The sequence below is a fragment of the Stegodyphus dumicola genome, chromosome 3 (assembly GCF_044657685.1).
Source record: "Stegodyphus dumicola isolate Sdum_Otavi_A_Nest chromosome 3, ASM4465768v1".
NCBI classification, from domain to species: Eukaryota; Metazoa; Arthropoda; class Arachnida; order Araneae; family Eresidae; genus Stegodyphus; species Stegodyphus dumicola.
Window position 1 is genome coordinate 137,873,955 of NC_140770.1, and position 19,723 is coordinate 137,893,677.

A 19,723-nucleotide genomic window follows, 5' to 3' on the forward strand; every position below is an offset into this window, starting at 1 on the left:
TAGCTAATGAAATTTAATTTCGTAATTAATCAGCTAATCTATTGTCCTAACTTATGTAATCTATTGTTTATAACTAAAGATTATTTTTTTTAAGAGTGCATATTCAAGGGTATCGAAAGACGTACATAATTTTAAAGGTACCATAAAATATTTTTCATTCTTTAAACGTAACATTTTTGCTAAAATCTTCTTTAAACATAACATTTTGTATAAACATAACTATACAAATTGCTATTATCCATCACACAATGAAATGTTTCTTTTATGCGGAAGTGTCCTGTTTTTCGATTTGTATGAAAGTATCGTGTGTCGAAATACTATCAGTGCGCTGTCAAGGGAGGCTCTAAATGTAAACAAAAAACGCTCCATTTGGAGACCAAAGCCCTCAGAGCAGTACTTCACTCGCAGTGCGGGGTTGGCCCCTCCTTTCTTTCTTACCTCCATGGTCTGTCTTAGACAAAATCAACCATAAGCATTAGAAAGAGAAAGAAGTGCAAATGGTGCCGATTAAATTTTCTTGAATAAAAATTCTGCAATTATATGAAAATTAAGGTCTAATGAGAAATTTCACAATTAAGTTTCCCTTGTTTTCCTTTGTAAAGCCATCCAATTACGTTTAAAAACTAATGAAATGATAAAAATTTCTTTCTGAAGAAATTGCAATTCTTTAAGTTAGGACCAACTCCATATAAAGAATTTATTTCTTCAGGTCTGGCAACGAGTCTTCTATATACGTGATCATCCAATGTATATTCTTTCCATGGAAGGCTCCTGTATGAAATAAAAAAAAAAAATTGAGCAAATTAATAAACAAATCTCGTGTTTTGCATCACAAAGTAAACTAATGCATTTCTTCCGTTATTTATGATGTTCATATTTATATAAGCATGGCATGATTAAACTGTGATTGCTATTATTATTATCAAGGAAATTATAAATAGATAGTTTAATTGCTATAGAGTGTTTAATAATAAAGATTCGGACGTCCAATATCCGCAATGATCTAAAATCCGGACCTTCGGATCACAGCAACCACTTTTTATGCTTTAGGCTTGCGCATTTCATATTTTTTCATAATAACATATGTGGAGAACCCCGATTCTTAATTTTACTACGGCCTGGCGCCAAACTGGCGAATCATCATTTTTTTATTTTTTTGCTTTAATCACCACATGACTGTCAGACACACTGCAGCTTGAGAAACGACTCACGCAGTGATGGCTAAACATAGTTTTTTTAATGTTAATACACTGGTTATCATAAATTAAGGAAAAATCACAAAAATAGCGATTACTCCCTCAAAAATAAGCCAAACCGTGTAAAATTTAAATATGTTGCCAAGTAAGAGTAGCTGAGTAAAACTGCAATATGCAAATTAGTGGCGCTGCACTCGGAATACGTCATCTGCGAGGATCATAAAAGTCCATGTTTGAGAGCAAGCCCACATAACATACATGAGGCACGTCTTCTCACGTATTCATTATATTCTCCCCCCCCATAAGAAAAATATTCAGGTGTTTACATTGCTTAGATTTTCTACTTTGGATGTCTGGGAAGTATTGCTACGGCAATAGATACCCAGAACAATACAGCAGTATCGCAGTAAGCCCACATATTTCACTGTGATAGTGACATCAGAAATCTGAGATAGCTAATTCGCAACAATGACCTCCACGCATCATTTGCCTGCAGAACTTCGACAGAGAGCCATTGGGAGACTGGAGGCAAGACAAAGTCAAACAGAAGAGGCCAGATGGCTAAATGTGAGCCTTTCTGTGGTTCATAGACTGTGAACCTTTCTGTGGAAGGCAATTCCAAACCACAGATTCGGGGCATCGTAGAAGGCATCACGAAGGGGGTCTGTTTGCGAGGCGACCAGCCATTTGCGTGCGGCTCACGTCATGCCATAGGAGGGACCGTTTGCAGTGGGCACGACAACATGTCCACTGGACGACTGATCAATGGAGGACTGTTCTCGTTACGTATGAATCAATGTTTAGTCTAGAAAACGATAGTAGGCGTTATTTGATATGGAGAGAACCTGGAACCCATTATCATCCGTCAAACATCCGTGAAAGAGATGTATACGGAAGAGGCAGTGTCTGTGTTTGGGGTGGCATCTCTTTGGGTGGACACACAGACCTCTATGTCTTTCCAAGGGGAACCATGACTGCTCGGGTTTATAGAGATGACATCCTTGATGCTTATGTGCGCCCATATGCCGGGGCAATAGGTGATGCTTTCCTGTTACAGGACGACAACGCAAGACCACACAGGGCTCGCATCGTAGATGATTATCTTCAACAGGAAACACTTATGCGATGGAATGGCCAGCTCGATTCCTGGACTTAAATCCTGTCGAGCACGTTTGGGATGCTTTAGGGAGACGCCGCCTCAGACCCTGCTCTCAATCCGTCCCCTCAGACGCTTGCCGCGCTTGCAACTTCCTTCCCCAGTCAAATTGATGGTGATCGTCGCGTATGACGTCAGGGGTGTCATTGTTTGCCACTTTGTTTCACATGGCAGAACAGTGACCGCACAGTACTTTGCAAGAGTAATGGCTCTTGCTTCCTATGGAACTGATAGACCGCATAATTCAAAGCATCACACATCGCTGTATTGCTTCTAGAGGCGATCATATTTCGTACTGAAAGTACTTTTCCTATAGCAAACCTTCAATTTTTTCATTTTATACATGTGCTAATTTCTATATTACCATAATTATCTGGTAATTGCTTTTTATGTTATTTGATACCTTGCTATGTGTTGTATATTGTGGGTAAGTTTTATAAAATTCTGCATGTAACGTTTTCAGTAATCGTGATTTTTGTGATTTTCCCTTAATTAATGATAACCAGTGTATAACTGAATACCAAACGGAATGGTAAACTTTTATGTTGATACTGTAAAAGCCCGAAGTCTGATAAATGCTACGTTTTACCGGTAACATTTACCTTTTACCAAAGTGGCTTGGTAAAAGTCCGAAGTATGCTTTAATATGATTCTATTTTGGACTTTTACCAAGCCTTTGCTGTAAAACCTAGGAATTACAAACGTCTTTCGGTCAAAGCCCGAAACAAGGGATTTAAATTGACTCTGAATAAACTTAAGCACCCAAATTCTGTCGCGACACTTTTCTGTTCCTGCTCCTTCTTATTTGCGCCATTTGCAGTCTAACTTGGAGCGAATTCAAACAAGTCTAAGCAGCTACGATCTAAAATAGAAGCAGTTTGTTTCCATTTCAACATACGAGGGTTGGCGCAAAAGTCATGGCAACTATTTTTTTCTTGTAGATATGTGAACGGCTCACAAAACGTATATGTGTCGTGTGGAAGTTCTGCAGGCATAGTGTGTATGCGGAACAACATATGGCTCTATCATAGCTGGCTATGTGGTAGCGAGGGCTCTGAAATCAGTCATTTGGTGAGTGTCGTGCGAGATGAAAGTAACCCGTGTTGAGCAGCACGCTTACATCAAAATAGCCATAGGAGAAATGCGATGGAATGTCACAGCGAATTAGTAGAAACCGTTGGGAATAATGCCGTACCATATCGTACAGTAGCACGGTGGGCAGGAAAGTTTCAGCAAGGACGTGTGTCAACCAGTGATGAGCAACGTTCAGGACGACCAGTGAGTGTGCAGACCGACTTGGCACGTACGGTCATCGAGCACTCATGGATGAAGACAGACGATGGACGTTACTGGAGTTAGAGAGGGCAAGTGGCATCGAGAAACGCACCGTCCACAGGATATTCCGTAATGAGCTACAGCTGCACAAAATCGCTTCGCGGTGGGTACCGCATGCACCGACGGAAGTTCAAAGGTGGATGCGCTATGCAATATACTCCGACCACTTTGCACGCTAGCAACAGGACGGCGATCAATTCTTGTCGCGAATAATCGCCATCGATGAATTTTGGGCCAGGGAATAATAACCAGAACAGTCCTTGGAGTGGCAACATCCTGGATCACCAAGGCAGCAGAAGGTCCGTCAGAATCCTTCCCCAGTCAAATTGATGGTGATCGTCGTGTATGACGTCAGGGGTGTCATTGTTTGCCACTTTGTTTCACATGGCAGAACAGTGACCGCACAGTACTACAGGGACTTCCTGGTGCGATAGGTACGACGTGGCGTTCGGGATAAACATTGAGGCCCAGGTTTGTCACGTCAAATTTATGTGTATTGTGTTATCATTCTTTTGCACGGTGAAGGCCATATTTCCCTGTATACTACCGTAATATATTCGTGTGTTACGATATTTCAGTGCTATTCATTGCCCACACATGTAGTTAAGACCTTGTACTTTCGTCTGTATATGTCACATTTTCCAACCGGACTAGTATCTTCAAGGAAAAAAAAATAGTTGCCATGACTTTTGCCTCAACCTACGTATTTTACGTTTTTTATTTTGCTGAAAGGAAATGAGTGATGTGATGTGGAAAAGGTTTTACGACATTTTGTGTAAATCTGTAAAATTAAGCACGATAACAGCTTTTATTTAACAAATGTGAAATACACTTCTTTAATAAGTGAAAGAAGCAAAATTGTGAAGCAAAAACAATCGGTTCATTACAGAAGGTTTGAAACGCTATGCTATTCCAAATATTGGAGGAGAGAACAAACTTATAGCACCACTATCTGCAGAAATCATGTATTATGTTACAATTGATGAAATTGTCAACGTCATACACAACGCTCATATCACAGTTGGCCATAGTGGAAGAAACTGTATGATTAAGGAAACGAATCGCAAGTACAGGAATGTAATACTAGTAGGATCTATCTTCGCGTATTTAAGACTATGTGAACCATGTCAGGAAAAAACCAAAAACTGAAAAGGGAATTGAAATCAAACCAGTTGTGCATAGCAAAATGAATTCTCGATGCCAAGTCGACCTAATAAATATGCACTTCAATCCTGATCGTGATATGAAATGCATTTAGTGCATAAAGATCATCTTACAAAATCCGTCGCAATGCAAAGTCTGCACATTAAAAGAGCTGTGGAAGTAACATATCACCTTCTGGATGATTTCGTAACTTTTAGAGCCCCGAACTGGGCCGGATTAAGGGTGTCGTAGGCCCTAGGCACTCCAGCAGCGTAGGCCCCGAAATAATAAACATTTTTTAACTGAAATTGACCGCTAATATTAAGTAATAATTTTGTTGTAGATATAAATCCGAAAATGTGATGATGCGGTAAAATAACATTATTTTATTTTGGGATTTTAATGTTTTTATTTTTCATAGAGCCATTTTCAATAGCCATAATTCCAGAATTGAGTTTATCTGCAACATTGCAACTTTTATATCTACCAAATTCCATGCAGAATTCCAGGGTTTTAGTACATGAACATGACAAGACATTAGCCGCCGGGAAAACCTCTCGGACGGGCACATGCGTTTGACACAGTTGGCCACGTTTCCATGCCCACTACCAAACGCTTGCGCGCGATCGAGATGTTTTCCCTGCTGCTAAGGTCTTTTGTTTTAGTAGCTCAGTTGTGTAATAAGTTAATATGTAAACACTACGATAGAGCGTGTATGCCTGTGCTTGTATTTAATCACGCTCAACCCCAAGTCAATCTTTAGTTTAAAAACTGGAAGTTAAATTTATTATAAGTAAGGTAAGTAAAGGAAAGTTGTTTTTATACTCTACTTATTTCAACCTAGTTTTTGATTCTGGAATATTGCTTCATTCCATTATAAATAATAGAATTTTCATTTTATCACTTCTTATTAGTATAATAGTCCGCCGTAGAATGCAGCACAATGCAAGGAACTTTGAGTAGGCCTACTATGGGGTGATTTGGCCATACTATTGTAAAAAATCTCCAGTAGTAGTCGTAGAAATAGTACAGTCCAAATCACCTTTGGAATAGCTTAATTTTAATCCATACTCGTAAATCCGGGTTTCGTTTTTACAAGTTTAAAATGCATTACTTAACAAATTTAAAATAACTTTTTAGCTTTCTGATAGCATAATAAAAGCGACGGGCGCAAACTAAAATGTATATTTAAAGGTGACGAGAAGAAGGAGAAAACAAGTTTAAATTTTAGTTTGTGCGTGCCCATCGCTTTTATTATGGTATATCAGAAAGTTAAAAAATTATTTTAAACTTTTAAGCGCAATTTATAAAAGCTTTTTTTAAATATTTTTTTTTAGCGAAAAATGTCTGATGGATATAAAAGAAAACACCAAAGTGGACATGAAAAACGCAAAAAGAAAGAGAAAGTGAGTGAGTCGCTTAGTAAAATTAAAGGTTCTTTATTGAAATATGTTAACATTTCTAAGGAGACAGAAGATAATGCAGATGCGGTAGATATTTCCTCGATCGAGGTTAGACCTAAAGAAGCTGAGGCTTGTTGGGACTCGCAAGAATGTTCAACCAATAAAACTGAGAATGTCACAGAAGACGAGGCTGACGGGGGTTTACGAAATTTTAACGACGCTTCGAAGCAGGTGGTGCCTGAATCACTACCAACAACATCAGCCTCAAGTATTTTCAGTTCTGATCCAGCACGGTGGACAAGCATAAGCGCAGATCTTATCGATTACTTCTCTCGTAATCACCCTGTGCAGAAATTGGATATAAATTTTAAGTTATACGCCACTAAATTTGGCGAAATAATGAGATGTCCATCACAAGATTATTTTTTCAGAAAACTGAACAACAATGATATTATAAAAAGGGACTGGTTGATATTTTCCGAATCTACTGGCAAGTTTTTTTTTGTTATAAATGTATTTTGTTCAAATCGGACCTACCTGGAAATCCAAACCTGTGTAACCAATTCCTTGCAGGCTTTAATGACTGGAAAAACGCACATTCGAGAATTTCAAGTCATGAAGTGTCAAAAGAACATTTTGCATCTATTTCTGCTTTAGTGAACTACCAACAAACTAGAAAAATTGATGAGACGTTTGATATTGTCAAGGAAAAAGAAAGCACATATTGGACAACGGTTTTAAGAAGAGTAGTGGAAGTAATTAAGTTTTTGGCCGAAAGGGGACTAGCGTTTAGAGGCGATAATGAAATACATGGTGATCCTAGTAATGGCAATTTTCTTGGGTGTATCGATCTCTTAGCCAAATTTGATCCGTTTCTAGAAGAACATGTAAGAAGATATGGTAATCCAGGCCGCGGAAAAGTATCATATTTATCCTCCACAACGTATGAAGAACTAATAATTTTACTGGGGTCAAAGTATTGGAAAAAATAGTTACAGAAATCAAAGAAGCCAAGTATTATGGAATCACTCTGGATTCTACACCTGACGTTAGCCATACGGATCAACTCTCCATAGTTATTAGATATGTCTCAAAAACTGGAGATATATATGAAAGATTTTTGATGTTTGTTAAAATAGAAAAACATGATGCCAAGTATCTTTTTGACACTCTAATTTCAGTTTTAGAAAATCAGGGAATAGACCCAAAATTTTGCAGATGTCAGTCTTATGACAATGCGGCTAATATGAGCGGAGTGTATTCGGGAGTACAAACTAGATTTAGGGAAATCAACAGCGCAGCCACTTGGGTACCATGTGGAGCTCATAGTCTTAATCTAGTTGGCACAGCGGCGGCAGAAAGCTGCTTAGAAGCTGTAAAATTTTTTGAAATTTTGCAATCGCTCTACAATTTCTTTGCAGCGTCCCCTCAAAGATGGTCTAAACTAAGGTCTTTGGGAAGTAAAATTTCTGTAAAAAGACTTTCAGAGACTAGATGGTCAGCACGTTATGAGGCTGTAAAAACATTATGTGCCCATTATGATGATATACGTGGTATTCTTACAAATATTTCAACTAGTGAAGGTATGAAACCTACAACAGTGATTGAGGCACAAACCTTAATCCATCAAATGAATACTTTGGAGATGGTATTACTCACAGTCATTTGGGAAGATCTACTAAAACACGTCGATATTGTAAATAAATCTCTTCAAGAACCTGGCATCGAGTTTAACACGATGGTGCGACTTTACGACAGTTTAATTCAATATTTATCTCACTGCAGAACTGAGGACATGTATAATAGCTATTATCTTAAGGCAAAAGCCCTTGCACCAGATTCAGAATTTAAAGAATCCGAAACTAGAGTTCGTAAGAGAAAACGACAGTTCGATGAAGGGCCAGATGAGACTCCCTCTCGCAGTGCCAAAGATTCCTTTAAGATTAATTTTTTTTTTATTGTTCTGGATGTGCTTTGCGCTGAAATGACAAAGAGACGCACTGCGTATACCAGCCTTTATGACACATTTAGTTTTCTTACGGATAATACACTGACCGAGGACATTATCAAGGTTAAGGCTCAAGCTCTGGTAAAAATGTATCCGTCTGACTTAGAAGAAAACTTTGTTGATGAGTATTTGATTTTTTCAAATTTGTACCCCAAAACCACCTCTATAACGGATCTCATCAAATTACAAATAAAGGATAAACTTGTGTCAAGTTTCCCAAATGTTAATATTGCATTGCGCATATACCTTTCGATATTGGGTTCGAATGCAGAAGGAGAAAGATCATTCTCCAAGTTGAAGCTTATAAAAAATTTTATGCGTTCAACTATGGGTCAAGAGAGAACTTCGTCACTGGGCCTTCTGTGTATTGAAAGTGATGTCGCTCGCGGCATTAATTTTGAAGATATAATACACGAATTCGCTGTGTCAAAATCCCGAAAAAAGGAGTTATTTTAGGATCTACTTAGTAAACCAAACGTTTTGTATTCGTATTTTTTGTGTATTTGTATTTACATATATTATTTTGACCTTCACTATATAATAATATAAAAATGTTTATAAGTTTTTGGGGTATTTTTATTTCAATATATTTTTTTTCAAAGCCCTAAGACCTTTGGCCTTCGTAGGCCCTAGGCACGTGCCTACTGTGCCTAATTGGTAATCTGGCCCTGGCCCCGAACATTCTCCATTCCAACAATGAGAGGAAATCTTGCAACCAAATCATAAACAGTTTATATCAAATGTGCAGTGATATAAAAATAGTTCTCGTAAAGCCGAGACATAGTCAGTGACAAGGTTCTGTCGAACAGGCGAACCAAGACGTTGAGAACAAGTTGACAACATGGTTGGAAACAAATGGAGACATAAAAGTGATCGGAAGGATTAAAATTTGTTCAAGCACTGAAAAACAAAGCATATCACGAGAGAATCAAATGTTCACCTTAACAAAGCTATATTTGGTTGCACTATGAAGCTGGGACTTGCTAAGTCAGTTTTTCCACGTAATTTGATTAGTTATATTGCCACTGAAGAGGACTTGGAAAAAATAGAAGTATTAATAATGAATGCAGGGTTAATACAGAAGATTAAAGCACTAATCTCGAATAAATAGTTGATATAGATACATGATGATAATAATACAGAATATGATAGTGAAACAGATTACAGACTTGATTATTGAATACAGATGATATTGAACAGATGATGATAATAATACATGTGAAAAAGAATTATGCATAACGATGAAGGAGATACTGAAGTTCAAATTGAAAAAAAAAGAGCCAGATATATGCTCTGTCATAACAAGTGCGACTATAAACAAAGTTCAAAATGCGGAACTGTTTCGAAAGATAGCTGCGAAAGAACTTGAGAAGCTGGCAAAGAAGGTGAAGATTGCATCTACTAAAAACTTCCGGAAACCTAGTCTAAGAGTAAATGTTAAAATAAAAGTGCTGTATATTGATAGATAGAAAATGGATTCAAAATCAGTAATAGCCATTATTACAGACATTAAAATGATGAGTTTTATGTCCTTGGTATTAAGTTTGGTAAATTAAAAGCGTTGTATTCAAGTAACCAGGGTTATTAAGATACACACCGAACAAATATGTTGTTTGACTTCTAAATATGTTGTGTATTGTTGTTTTTCTTCTAAATTAACCAGGGTTATCTTTTGAAAAAAAATCGAAGAAATTGGTACAAGAGAAATAAGTAAGTTTATATAAAGTAGCAAAAAACGTTCCTCAAAATTAGGGGACAAGGACTCAGAAAATGCAACTGTTCAAAGAAGTGTACTACGAAGATGTGTTTGTGCAAATCTGCTGATCTACTGTGTAATTCAAAAAGCATAACAGTAAATCTTTTTTAACATGTAGTAAGAAGTATTAGGCGTATTAAAGAGAAACATACTATATTTTTCTTATTTTTTAATTTGCATAATTTTTAGTATTTTTTTCCTGAACTACCAATTTCATTTTTAGGATCGCAAGATAATAACAATAATATATATGAAAAAGAATCATGCATAAACGATGTATCTACTATTGCCAGTAATTCAATATCTACTATTGCCAAAATTATCTTTTAAAATTCTAGAAATCTCTTCAGTAGTTATCGAGAGAATTGTGCATTAATTCACCTTTTTTACATGGGATCTTATTTGTGAAATGGCATAAATATTGAATTTTTTTATTTTTATCTCTTGTAGCTCTTTAAATAATAATTGTGAGACAGTTTCAGCAACATAATCTTAAATCATACCTTATTTTGATCACTTTTACAATTTATATTATGAGTTAAAAAGTTAAAGTGTGTTTTAACTTTTTTGGTAGAACACACCGTATACAATATATCTGCGAATGGAAAATCCTGTCATAAGTACTACCTTGTTCCGGGCTTTTACCGGAAGCATATTTCACAAGTGCACATCTGTGTAGCCACCGAGGGAGTGGCTTCTAGGATGGACCAATGGGCATCCAGTAATATTTCTGTCATGTCACATGACCTTTCGCATGCTTTAAGATTTAAGAGAGATGGTCGAAAATATTTTGCCACGCAAATTTCTGTACAACATAATTAAAGCATCGTTGATTTCTTCTGAAAATTTTCATTGCGAAGTTAGATCAAATATAAGCAATTGAGAAGGTTTCACTACCTGGTTGAAAGAGTTTGAAAAAAATATCCATGTGAAATATTACTTATTAAATGGTAAATAAGATAAAGAAAGAAATATCTGATAAACACCTGAGCCCAAATCCTATCTTTATATAAACCTATGCATATGAAAAAAATATTTACACCAATTATATATGTAAATAGAAGTCAGCACATTTTATTGAAGTCTATGTGAAAAAGATGTTCCATAACAGTAGCCAATGCAGACTTTTGTTCAAAGTGAACTTTACTAATTTGCATTTGTATACATTTAGTGTATTAAATTTCACATTTAATAACTGCTCACTCTTAAATGTACTGTCTACTCAAGAAATACTCATCAAACAGAATGAATTTACGTTAATCACAACGAATATATTCGATTTATTCATATATAACTTTCATATAAAAATAGATATAATCAGATCCTACACAATATGTATTTTAATCTTACACTTTAAAAATCAAAAGAATGCAAGTTCTGAAATAAGAAAACACTAGATTCATTGTAACATTTCCAGTCCTTTTCAGCTCAATTAAAAAACACTATACATTTGAATTATCTTAATCCACAGGTGTTAGTAAATGCATAATATTCGAGGCTAATTGTAGCTTGAATCATTTTCTCGATGTAAAGAGCAATAATATGCCGTGAGAACATCAATCCAAATATTAATGCGTGATAAAATTCGCGAAAGTGAAATGTCAGCGATTAATTAAACTTATAAAACGAAAGCACCACAAGATTTTCTACTATTACACTCTACATTTATAACTTCGAAACAAATGCAAATTAAAACGTAAACAACGTACGCTCATATGCACGAAGATTTAGCGTCACAAAAGCAATAGAATATCATTGGTCCATTTTCGAAACCCCTCCCTCAGTGGCTACGCTGATGTGCACTTGTGAAATATGCTTACCGGAAGGCGTTGGTAACTCCTAGGATTTGCCGCAAAAGCTTGGTAAAAGTCCGAATTGTAATCGTATTTAAGCATACTTCGGACTTTTACCAAGCCACTTTGGTAAAAGCTACGTTTTACCGCTAAAACCTATCATTTACCAGACTTTTCAAACCAGACAGACTATTTCAAACTAACTTTTACAGTAACATTCGCATTACGCTTGCCGATGATTATTGGCTAACTCCGCTGCGAAGTGCTAAGTGTGCTGATGAGTTCAAATTAAATTTCTTTTCATATGCAAGAAATAGATTTTCTAAATGATACTCATAAACCAAAATATTTCATTTAGTACTGTTTAAATCGAGAATGACTGATTTATTAGTCTAAGCTCAGAGTCGGTGCTAGAGCTGGTGCTGCCTCCCCGGGCGGTAGAATTTAAGGAAGGCAAAATTTTTAAAACTTAGAAAAGCATCGAGCAACAAAATTTTGAAAGATGGTGAAATCTTTAGAATTTAGTCAACACGATGGGACGCAAAATTAAGAAGCAGCAAAATTTTTAGAATTTAGGAAAGCGCTTGGTAGCAAAATTTTGGACCTGCAGAAACTGCACTAGGCCGCAAAATATCTAGTGCAGGTCATTTATTCCGGTCTCAAATAAGGCTTAAGCATCAGAGAGAAATAGTTGCAAATATAATAACTAATATAATTCACCATTAACTTCGTTATAATAACTAATATAATTCATCATTAACTTCGTTATAATAACTAATATAATTCATCATTAATTCGAACATGCGATAGAAGCAAGAAGAAATTTAGCGGAACAACATGTGTTTAGTCGCCAGTCTGATGATGAGACAAAATTTTTCCCATTAGTGGAATTTGTGAAGAAATGAGGAAAAGAGGTAATATATGAAAAGGATATAGCGGAAGTTTTTCATTGCGGTAATAATATCCCAATCATCGACCAACTATGACTACACCAATCAATCATCGACGGCGAAATCTGTAGTATGGTTCTAAATCCAAGAAAATATCGCTACCAATACCAAAGAAAGTAACAGAGAGGTTGGTAAGAACGAAAAAACTTCTTTTGAGAAGAAAATTTGAACAACAGAATTTTGTAACTGAACAAGAAATTATGTCTATCCATAGAATTAAAGAGAAATAGCACAGAAAACAAAGCTGAACATAGTACGAAACAACTTACACTGAAAATAGTCGAAAGCTGGAAAAGAAAATATGAAGTTTTTATTTTAAATAAATTTTGATTTCTTTGAAGTCATAAATACCTCATTATTTCCTAAATCACTATTTCATGTTTTTAATTATATAATTTCCACATGTCATCTTACTAGACTTAAACTCTTTTTTTTTCTAATGGGGACACTTGCGTATGCCGGCGTCGGCCACTCCTATGGCCTTATGAATGTGGTTGTCTCTCTATTATGGAGACACCTAGTAGGTAGGCCACCATTGCCTCCTATGAAGGGACAGACAATTTTTACAACCATGCCTCCTCCCGGGATTTGAACCCGGGCTCTTTCGTATCGGAATCAGGCTTCCCTAACCACTATACCGTCTGGGCGGCCACTAGATGTTGAATGTTGAATATATAACAATATTATATTTTCTTCTCCGTAATTCAGTCGCGAATAAACGCACTTGAAACTTGAAATAAGAACTTAAGAACATGAGAACCTAAAACACACGATACATTCAAAATGAGAAAGGAAAATAATAGAAGTTAAAAACTTACTTAATTATACAGTACGTTCTAAATGAGAAAATAAAATAACAGTAATAAAAAACTTACTAAATTATGTGATTCAAATCTTATTTATTGCAACAACTTAAACTATTATGGCACTTTATGACCTCTCTTTTCGACTTACACCAGAGCATATCTGTGATTGTCGACATACACCGGTGAGGGTCCGAATATACAAGAATGTAGTGCAATATTCGATCTTTCACCAACGTATTTGGTGAATGTTAACATTTTCCGGTGAAAGTCGACATTCTCCAATTTCGGTCTTTCACGGTAACATATATACCACATATAGCATGAGTCTTTCAATCGTGATGGTAATAATACAGTTTATAGAATGTTACTTACACTGAAGCCAAACTTTTCAAAAGAAGGATGTGAAAATTATGAAACAACTGCAGTGTAAGTAACTTTTAAGTTTCTATTAAATTTCAAGAAAGATAAATAAAGGAATAGAAAAATTTAATTACACTCTTGCCAGCACTGAACCTCAGATCTTCCGATCGTAAACTGCAGTACTACCCCCCCGGCCAAAACAATTCATTCTAACTTATATAAAAAACGTACAGAATAGGTTGTTTATAAAGTCCTGGACCCATTTTGATGTTTAATAACTCATAAAATAATAAAGGTAGATTAAAATTAATAACATAAATGGTTAGATAGACTCAAAACGTTTCATGACCCTTGTCAATGAACTTCCACGTGTGCCCCCTTCGTCTCACGGAGAATATCAAGTCGATATTCAATTTCACGCCAGGTACCGGCAAGCATGTCGGCACTCACAGAGGCTATTGCGGTTGTAATTCTGGCTTTTAGGTAATCCATGTTCGACACTCTCCTCCTGTAAACGTTGGCCTTTACAAATCCCCAAAGGAAAAAGTCCAGTGGCGTTATATCAGGTGATCTGGGTCGCCAAGGAATTGGACCTCCTCGCCCAATCCAACTTCCTGTAAAATGGTCATTCAAAGAACTACGAACGATGGTACCCCCAATGAGGTGGTGCACCATCTTGTTGCAAAACGACATGTGGCTGAAGCTCTTTACTGAATACGAAGTTTTCCAACATGTCTAAGTATACGACTGATGAGACCGTCTTTTCTGTAAAAAAGAAAGGCCCAATGACTCGGTCGTGCATTAGTCCACACCACACATTAACCTTTGGGGAATCCCTTTGTGCCTCACGGTATTCATGAGGGTTTTCAGATCCCCATATGCGCCATTATTGCAATAGTTGCCAAAAACAAAAGAGAGAAAAATGCAATTATTAAGCAGACGATATTTAGACTGGAAAATGAAATTATCTGAAATTAACCACACGCGCAGACGATATTTACAAAAGTAAAGATATTGAAACCGGAAAAGGAAAATATATAAGTTATTCCATCAATAAATGCCATAAGTTGTTTATATCTTCGTTACTTTATGAGTTATTAAACATCAAAATGGGTCCGAGACTTTATAAACACGCTGTATTTCAAAACTAATTGCAAAGCCGATTATCTCTAAAATAGTTGGATACAAACCCATGGTTACAGTTTAAGGCACAAAACTGGTATTTTAGAGATAATGCCAATAAAAAGCAAGTTTCGGTCAAAATATCAATTTTGCATTTTGTATATAATATCAAATCCGTATCATTTTCGCTTCGAATTCTGGTGAAAGTTTGATTTTATCTTATTTAGAGCTTGAGTTACAGATATTTTAACATTAGTAACAAATGTACACTGCGGGGGAAAAAAAAAAAAAAGAATAAATAAAATAAAAAAAGGAGACAGTTTAATATCTTTTTATATATTTAATGTCTCGAAAGCACGACTTAGGATATGCATTAGATTTATATATAGCATCATTCTAACATAGATAATTTGACACAAAATCGGAATTTTTTATTAATGATAAGCCGTTTTTTCCCATATTTCAATTCTACGAGTCAAATTATGCTTAAATATTAAATTTTGTAAAATTTGAGGCGAAATTTACAGAGAAATTCAAAAATTTATATTGGCGTATTTTTTACAATTTTCGGCAAGAATAATTTACTTGGCGAACTTGTTAATTTATAGCAATCTATTTCCCTCTTTTTTTTTTTTTTTTTTTTCATTGCAGACGAGTGGGAAAAAATTCATCGTTCAGACTTTTTTTCAAATGATTTTAACAAAGTGCATAAACCACATTTGGCGTTATTATCGCTCAAAAACAAGATGCCAAATTTCAAAACGCTCCGATATATAAATTCATGTATATCTTAGAAAACTTAAATAAAAAAACCCTATTTTTTTTAATAGGTGTGCCTAGAAGTAGATCTACTTTAAGACGATGGTAAAAATTTTATTGGTTATAATACGAAAAATTTTTGAAACACTTATAAAAGTATTTAAAAATGCAAATTTTAAAAATAAATCATAAAAAAATGTGTGACTTATATTTGTATTAAGCCTAAATTTCGAGTTCTGGAAGAAGGAATCGAGTGAGTTTAATGAAAAAGCAGAGATTAATAAATATATATCAAATTAAATTAACATTGAAGAGCTAGAATTTTGAGAGGTAATTTTTTGAAAACTCGTGGGATTTTAACAAAACTTGGCAGTTTGGCATAATTTGAGTCACAGAAACGAAATATGGAAAAAAATTAGCATGTCATTTCAGAAAAGTCCGATTTTGTGTCAAAAAACCTATGTTAGAATGATTCTATATATAAATCTAATATATATCTAATATATAATAAGTCTCACTTTCGAGACATGAAAAATGCAAGTTGAATTTCCTCAATCAGCCCAGTAGATCGGGAGATATAGAACTGTACCCCCTTTTTCTCGCAGTGTACATGGTGATGCATTTTCCATGTGCGCAGACATTTGATGGGCACCATTGAATCTTCTCCAATACAGAACCAGTGGCTTCTGATTGTTGACACAATGTGTGAATGGTTTATCTGCAAGGAGCATATTTTGTATGAAAGTGTGCACGAAGACGTCTTTATTTCGCCACCAAATTCTTCGCTTCTTCAGAAAACATCAAAATTTTCACCTTTTTTTCAGCACTCAACCGGCCATAATTCTTGCAGCTACTCTTTCGCGTCAGTTTCAAGCACCTACTTCTTTTAATATAACCGGAATTTCCATAACAGTAAAAAATGTGAGCATTTCAAAACAATTATGTGCACGCCAACAATTGACAACGAAAGTTGCATCATATTCATTCTATGCAGCACGTAGAATAATCGAAATTTATGGACGCGAAGTATTTGTGAGCATCTTGAAAAATGCGGGAACCTCCAGCTGAGAATGTGAGTTAAACTGATTTTGTCTAGTCATTGCCAACAGAAAAACAAGCTTACTTCTTACAACAGCTAGCATACGTTTTCTCAATAGTGAGGCACTGACTGCGTAACGGTAAATCTCAAACTTAATGCGAACAAAATAATTACGTTACCATTCAGTGTGGAAAATTATAAATAACCGATTTACAAATTCTCATAAATTACTCATTTATTTGGTTATTATTAATAATAATCAGTTATTTTTATTGATAACCGAATAATCTCATTCACCGTAACTCTCTCTCACACACATATATTGGATCGGGGAAAATTTTCGTGGCGGTTTTGGAGTAAAATTCAACTGGTTTTTATAGTGGGGAAAGAGAATTTATTTAAATCAAATATGTTGCATTATTATTGACAATATTTCGCCATCTTTCGGGTAGGGCCATGATGTCACCGGGGAAGATCTTTTGTGGTTTCTTATTGAAAAACTGAGTCGAGTGGTTTTCCGCAGGCCTCTTTTGAACACAGACTAATTTTACTGATCTAGTTCTGCAGAGATCGGAACAAATGATAGTCCGATGTGCTATGTCTGGACTATAACGGTGAATGCATCATTACTTCCCAACCAAGTTCGCGCAATTTTGGACGAGTCATCAAAGAACTGTGAAGTTGGGCGTAGTCGTGATGGAAGACGACACCTTTCCTGCTATTCAATTCGTGCCGTTTTATTTCAGTTGCTTTGCGTAATATCTCTAGCTGTTCACAATCAATTGGAAGTAACTCATGGTGGACGATTTCCTTCCATTCCCACCACACACGCAGCATCACTTTATTGGGCGTCAATCCTGGCTCCGCGACAGCTTGTGACGGCTCCCCATCATTTATACACGATCTTTTACGCTTGCGATTGTCGTAAATAATATATTTTTCAGTTTTGTGGTCATGGTGCAGCTCCATATCAATGTTGACACTGCTGATGTATTTATTTTGCTTGCTTGTGTCGAATGGAAAGAGAGTGACAGCGCGCGACACTGCGCTTTTACTCTGCATCAGATAAAAGAATGTCTGGAACAACAAAAGGAAAATATGAAGAATCAAGATTGTAGAATGGGATCACTTAGCCGCCATCAGTCGGCGAAGAAAGATGAAATGAATGAAAATAGACCAGCAATGTGAAAAAAAAGTTGGATCAGTAAGGTAGTAGGTACTTCAAATAATTAACAAAATGTTAGGTTGGAATATCCGAAGGGTATTTGTGTTTTGCTCTTTTATTTTGCTGGACGTTTGCAAGAATTTCATTAGATTTTTTAGTGACTGGACGACCAGAGCGTGACTCATCTTTTATGGCAAAATTACCAGAACGAAAGTGAACGAACCATTTCCGCAGACAAAGTTTTAATAAGGTTCCTTATCCGTACACAGCATAAATCTTTTAGTAAGCCTGTGCAGCTTTCTTCCTTTTGTCTTAATAATATTTCAAAATATAGCATAACTTTTCCTTACGTTTCTCCGCTGTCAAACGCACAGAACTTTCCACCCACTGCATTAAGTTCGATATTTATACACTCACAGTAACGCTCGAAGAATCACCTTTCCAACGAGCCTTTATTGGTGTGGCTGCGATCTGTGTTTCTTGAGTTATTTGCCATTGACACCATGTATCGGGAAAACGCCATGAACTTTTTCCCGTTATATTTATATACAGGGGAAATCTGAACAAGTGGGCAAAACTTTAGGTTTGATAGAAGACAGCTATACGAGCAATATTTAGTCATAGAATGTACAGTCGGAACACAAACGGCGTTGAAAAATAGCAGAATGAACCGAGAATATAAATTTAAAACTTACTCAAAGGACGAAATAACAATCCGGCAGGGAAAATTAATAAACATATCCCCAAATGAAGAAAAATCTCAAATTTGAAAAAAATGTAACAAGTAAAGTAGTTTTTTTATTTTTTTAAATTTTATTTTGTTATTTCTTTAATTTTTAAATTCTGTGAAAAGGTCTTATTTTATTCATTTGACATTGAATTTTCCTTTGCATCGAGGAGGACTTCAAAACTTTCGGATGACCAGTTATATTTTTAAAAACTTTAGAATAGTTCATAATTCATTAATTTTGAATACAGAAACGCAAAGGTCTACGCAAAGTGGGAAGGGATAAGGAAACGCAAAGTGGGAGAGGGACTGAGTCTGATGTATCCTCCTCTTGATTGTGTTACATTCAACTTAATTGAATTCCTCTTCTTTAAGAGTTTTTCTTGTTATTGATAAATGTTTTTAGGTTTTTATAATTTTTATGTTTTAATTTCACACTTTTTAGTTCTTATTTTGTATCTATTGGATTTTTTTTAATTTATTAGCATTAAATATTATTTTTTGGAGGAGTCTTTGTGTGAAATGTGTTCTAAATTTCTTACTTTTTAGATATACTGATAAAGTTTCGGCAGCATATTGCTCTAAAATATTTATTATTTATGTTATATGAAGATTTATGTTCTTAACAGAAAACTTTTTGTGGTATATACTATATTTATAGCAGAGAGTCCCAAATCCACTTAGTGATATCGAACTCAAAATAAGTCTAATATGCGATATGGTCTCCTTTCACAGTTAGATAGGCCACGCAGCGTGAGACAGCATACTAGATAGAAGCCTTTTTAGGAGCTATTGTGATAATCGACCCCACTATGCAGTTTTCAATTTCGAGAAGGTTCTCGGAGGGGAATGGTGAGATGAAATTGCCTTCCCAAGAGCGGTTCAGTCATGCTGTACAGGGTTAAAGTCAAGAAATCTATCTGGCCAATGCATGCGGCGATTATCCTCACTTTCCAGTTACTCGTCGACCAGCTGAGCCGTATGTGGATCAGACAAATGTAAATC

The 19,723-nt window shown here is 35.7% G+C and overlaps 1 protein-coding gene across 1 annotated transcript; it reads left to right on the top strand.

Annotated features, from left to right (window-relative positions):
• Positions 1 to 1,664: 1,664 nt before the first annotated feature.
• On the top strand, positions 1,665 to 8,697 carry LOC118202997 (zinc finger MYM-type protein 1-like). Its single transcript, XM_085812448.1, has 4 exons — positions 1,665 to 1,724; positions 6,297 to 6,723; positions 6,807 to 7,133; positions 7,226 to 8,697. The coding sequence occupies exons 1-4, from the start codon at positions 1,665 to 1,667 to the stop codon at positions 8,695 to 8,697; spliced, it is 2,286 nt and encodes a 761-aa protein (XP_085668574.1).
• The last annotated feature ends 11,026 nt before the right edge of the window (positions 8,698 to 19,723 follow it).